At 42.2% G+C, this 5,505-nt stretch overlaps 1 protein-coding gene across 1 annotated transcript; it reads right to left on the bottom strand.

Moving 5' to 3' along the window:
* Window positions 1–310: 310 nt before the first annotated feature.
* On the bottom strand, window positions 311–3,428 carry LOC146273468 (uncharacterized). Its single transcript, XM_084706218.1, has 2 exons — window positions 3,197–3,428; window positions 311–2,713 (listed from the first exon to the last, which is right to left on the bottom strand). The coding sequence occupies exons 1-2, from the start codon at window positions 3,375–3,377 to the stop codon at window positions 1,797–1,799; spliced, it is 1,098 nt and encodes a 365-aa protein (XP_084562344.1). The 5' UTR covers window positions 3,378–3,428; the 3' UTR covers window positions 311–1,796.
* Between the last annotated feature and the right edge of the window lie 2,077 nt (window positions 3,429–5,505).

The following is a 5,505-nucleotide window of genomic DNA, read 5'->3' as shown; positions in this document are numbered from 1 at the left end:
TGTTTGAGAATGTCATGAATTAAATATAATCAATTAATTGTCATCAATAGCATAGTTCGTACATGAATCATCCAATTGCACGTTTTCAATTATTATATATTTTTCATAAATAGCTCCAAACAATGTAGACCGAAGTAAGAAGTAACATGGTTTGTGGATAGCGAGATTAAATATATCCACCAAATTGTCTTCAAAACTACATTTTGGAATTTCATATTGTAGAAACAAGGAAATGTTCAATTTAACAGTTACTGTCACTGTAAATTAAATATGTGTGCCGTGATGAAAACAGGTTGTTTCGATAACAAGGTACTCAATTACTACTTTATTAAAAAATAACATTTAGTACACAATGATTCAACACTGTACAGTAATGTTGCGTGTGTGTGGGGGAGCTGCAGCTTCCCGGAGTAGAGTGTTAGGGAGGGAGGAAAGGGAGTGTGTGGGGGAGGAAAGGAGAGGGAGGGGATGTGTGGGGGAGGGAGGAGGGAATGTGTGGGGGAGGTGGGAGGGTATGCTGGTCGGGTGTGAGGGCGTACTAGCGTAGCCTCAGTCCTGAGTGGAGATAAAAACTGTACAACAGCCTGTTCAGGAGGGTGGGACAGAGACAGAAACTGCTTCCTACAATTAATTTGGTTGCTGCTAGCTTAATTGCTACAGGACATTTGAAGGGCCAATACCCTCGGGCTCCAACTATCCCAGTCAATAGAGACAACATGGAAATAATCGATGTTATAAGATTTTGCTAAGTGAATGTATGCAGTATCTTGCCCCTGCCTACCCTCATGAAGAAGCGTCTTGCTAAGATTTCAGGATAAGGTAATACTATATGGCTGAGGAGTGTCTCTCTGCACCATGTTGGCTGTAAGCCATAGCACAGGTCATACACAGGACACATAGACCCTATACAGGAGAACTGGGGGAAAAGTGGTCATTTACAGAACTAAAAATCATCCTCATCGACACATTATTATCATACACATAGTAAAGCAGTCTTGCAACAGAACCCTCATAATATAAAACAACCAGCTCTAGATAAACTTAGATGGCAGTAGTCAGTTATGCAACAATGACATAGGGAGGCTCATGCTCAGTCACTATCAAGTGCTTGGGAGGCTATTGATGGCTAACTGTACATAAGCATTAGTCTGGTTAACACTACTCCCTCTTACAGAGAGTCATGTCACCAGACTACAAAGGCTTCCCATAGAGGGCTCAGAATGACCTCACGACACATCTGTACGTTGGACAAATTTGAGAATTGAACAAAAAATATTTCCACTGTTTCCACAAATTGAAGAGTGTCAAACAGTGCTTCATTTATGACCTAACAGCCCAATGCCAATAGTTCCAGACAAAACTTAGTTTTGGAATGCTGCTCGTTGTTGCAATTCTGAACACATCTCAGTTTCAAGGCGCATATGGAAGACTTCATAATCATGCTAAATTTATTACTACAGAAAGACTAAATAATTAAGAAAAGCTATCTATAAACTCATCAAATTCTGTGTCTTAAAGATTCCCTATTTCATTCAGTGACAAGTACAAAAATAAAATAAAAAGGAAATGGAACATACTAAATTGACTATGTAATGCAACTCCTATTGCATGGGACTATGGCATGAAGTGTTAGGATACAACATTCTCTAAACAGAGTCGAAGAATCCCTAGTTCTTTGAAATTAAAAAAGCTTCATCTTAGCGGCAGCGAATTTAGCTTTTCCTTGTGAACAATTTCCCATTATCCCAAAACAGAATTTTCAGTTGGAGTTGTTTTTCCGCCCGTCTTGTCCTCCTTTATTGGCCTGAGAAGTAGGTTCCCTCGCGGCTGTGGGTCTGCAGGTGCCGTTTGATCTTGTCGGAGCGGCTGAAGCACTTCCCGCACACGGGGCAGCTGTAGGGCTTCTCGCCCGTGTGGATCCTCATGTGCACCTTCAGGTGGGCCATCTGAGTGAACCCCTTCCCGCAGATCTGGCAACGGAAGGGCTTCTCCCCTGTGTGGCTGCGCTGGTGCTCCTGCAGCCGTCCCGAGGAGCTGCAGCACTTCCCACACACACCACAGCGGTACGGCTTCTCCCGCGTGTGCACCTGCACGTGCACATGGAGGTGTCCTGCCTGGCTGAACGCCTCGCCGCACACTTTGCAGCAAAAGGCCGACACGTGGATCTGGAGGGGGGATTTCTGATGGCAGTCCACGGCGGGGTTCCCACCCTGGTTTCGCATGTGCGAGCCCTGGCCTCCCCTACTTCCCCCAGCCCCCCCTTTGGAGCCCACCAACTGTCCACCGTTCTCCACCCCTATGATGTCAATGTTGTTTTCGTTGGAGCAGTTGGGGTTGACCGGTGCGAGGGGCTGAGGTCCGCTGTTGGAGGAGGACGAGCCTCTGTGGCTTCCCCCGCTCTCAGCCTTCACGTGCCTGGAGCTCCTGGCACCAGGGTCCCTTTCCCTGTTCTCCACGCCCTGGCTCTGGGGGAGGCTAGACGTGTGTGGGGGGTCCTGGGGGTACTCGTTGCTCACACGGGGAGGAGTGAACATGGACTCAGGCGTGCTGCAAGAGCCATGCCCACGAAGCTGCTCTTCTCCCTGGCTGCTGCGGAGATCTCTTTTGTCTTTGATCTGCAGAGGAAGTCGCTCCTCATGACCCATGCTGGGACTCCACTCACGACGCGGATGTTCAGCATCCTCCTCATCCAGCAGCGCCATGGACTGGCGGTCTGGAGAGGAAGAGGGAGGGACGTGGCAAATGTGATTTATAGTGCAAGACAATAGTGGAAAACAAGTGCATAGCATACCATTACGTTATTTGTAACGGCGATCATATGATTGATATTAGATCCATGTTATATAACTGGCTATAATTATTGTTGTAAATATGGGGATAGCTTACTGTAGTACTTGCTGGTTGGCTAACGAACAAAGGTGGCTAACTAACGTTAGCAAGTTAGCCGGATGCTAGAGGTGAAGCTAGCTAACTAGACATCGTCAGTATCTGTCTAAGCTAAATGTTTAACCATCTTTACAGTACGCAAATGGAAGATGCATTTTTAATCACGTTCACATAATTTGACACGTTTAAATGGAGCCAGACGCCTATTTAAATTGCATTCTACCTAACGCTAGCTAGATAGCTAAGAAATGCGCGACAAGCTAGTTAGCTTGCTAGCTAATGCTAGTTGGTTAGCTCGGCGCTGACTGACCTGGCCATATTTCAATTCCTGCGTCTCGCAGTCTGCGTCTCAGATGGTCGTTTTCTCTCTCTCTGAGCGCAATTTCTTCTTGATACTCCAAAATCGTGTCTTCGACAGATTTATAGATCTCTTGGGCTGCCAGCATAAGGCGTTCGGTCAAAAACACATTTAAAAACTGCAACTTGGTCATTTTTGGGTGTCGTTCAGGGCTCTCACTACCATCTAAAATGGACCAAAAAGATGCTTGGAGAGGTCACGTGACAAGGAATGCCTGCTGTTACCGTAATGAAACAAAATCTTGCGAAGGTTATTCTAACGTTTATTACTTTCTATCTTTGCACCGCCGGATTTCTTAAAATCTGATAATCCATTTCACAATTTGCCGATGTGAAATGGAAATGAATAATAATTGGAATAGATATATGAAGTGCTCTAGCCAAACGTAATATATGCATCTATTTAGAGCAAACTGATTTATGATGAGACGCACAAAATATATGACATAAAGTGGAGTAACCAGCCATGATTTCAATTTAGGAATGGCCTTTCATGCATAAATTATGTATGGATCCATTTCCGCTAGTTAAAAAAAAGGACAAATTAAGTCATAATTATGAGACACGTAAGTCATAACGATACTAAGTCGAAATTATGAGATACTAAGTCATAATTAATGATAAGATACTAAGTCGAAATTATGATATACTACTGACTTAGTATCTCATAATTATGACTTAATTTTTCATATTTTTTTGTCTGTTTTTTACTGGGCTTCCATAATTATGACATAACGACATGGGCTTCCATAATTATGGAACTAACTTCGTTAGAAAATTTTTTTTTCAAGTGTTTTATTCCTCTTTAGAATACAAAAATAAAGTTGAACATACTTTTTTTGAACACGTTTTTTCACACAATACTTTTTCTACTTTTTTCCTGCATGCATTTGGGTTGTGGAGAAATAAGAAACTGAAAAAATATGGATTTAACAAACCAATAATCAAAAATTCTAATTCAATTAAAAAAAATCATATATTAAGCTGTTTAAAGTAATTACATAGTTTAAGTACATATTTAAACATCCTTTTCAATGCAATGCAAACACTTTGAACCTCACTCTTTCAGATGTTATTCAGACTGATAGTCTCTTTCAGTTTTACTGACTCATACATCAGTTCACCAAGTCTATCTTCTACAAAAATTTGCAAAGCACAAAGACACTGCATGCAGATGTATTTGGTTTCACATGTGCATGCAGCATCATGGCATCTGTTTGCATGTTTTGCTTCAGTGACTGGGGCAAGTGTTTTCCAGGGCCAAACCTGATCTCAGAGGGTGTCTTGGACACTGCTCTGCTCTTCAAAGGAGGTGAGGTGGCACCGGGTCTTCCTCTTGTGGGTGTCTGGATGGAACATGCACTGATTAGCGCACAAGTTACAGATGCCTTGAAATGCAGAAGATCGTTCTTTTTCAAGCCAGGCATTCTGTAAAGGGGCCAGGCATTCTCAGTGGTCACATCCAAGAAGTGAAAAACACCAGGATGTACCACCGTTTGTTTTTGAGTTTGTGGGGATAGCGACACACTGATCCACAAAATCTATTCCGCCTCCAGCCTATCTCTATCTGAATCTTATCCTAGCAGTGTGCCAGTATATAGGCCCCATACTGTTAATGAGAAGTGTGGAGGCTTCATCTAGTCTCACTGCATTGTTGTTGTGGAGACAAAGGCTATCAGTGAAAAGTCTAAAACCACAATATTTAATAGTGAAGGGCATATACAATATTGGTTTACAATCTAATGCAAACAACCTACATCTTGTTTAAACATAATTAGCACATTTATTTTACAACTTGGTGTTGTGTAAATCAAACTTCAAATGCATGGCATTGTCTTAGGTTAGATACAATGACTGAAATGTTACAATTTATAGGTTATACCATCACAAACACAAAATTGGTAATGAGAAAACAAAATAACTTCACATTTTCAGAATCACATTTTCATTGCTTCACTGTTTCATCTGCAATTATAGTTCAGGACACAACTGAGCACCAGAAAATAACATGACATTACCTTTTTTATGGGGGACCTAAGGTCCCTCATTATGGTGACGTTACAGCCATATCTGGCCTCTATTATTCCCTCAGAATGGTGACACACCTGGTGATCCCTAGCCAGCTACAACTCTGACCTTCAAAGGTTTCAAATTGGTCATCTTGGATAATGTGTCAACTAGCACTGCAGGTAAACCAGTCAGTCCACAGTTCTGGTCATCATGTATCTTAGCCCATTTGTATAGATTCGAGAAATAAGCAAG

This window comes from Hypomesus nipponensis, chromosome 9, assembly GCF_054491055.1.
Source record: "Hypomesus nipponensis isolate SF chromosome 9, ASM5449105v1, whole genome shotgun sequence".
In the NCBI taxonomy this organism is placed as follows: domain Eukaryota; kingdom Metazoa; phylum Chordata; class Actinopteri; order Osmeriformes; family Osmeridae; genus Hypomesus; species Hypomesus nipponensis.
Note: the sequence above shows the minus strand (reverse complement) of the source record. Positions and strands in the feature narration are given on the sequence as shown.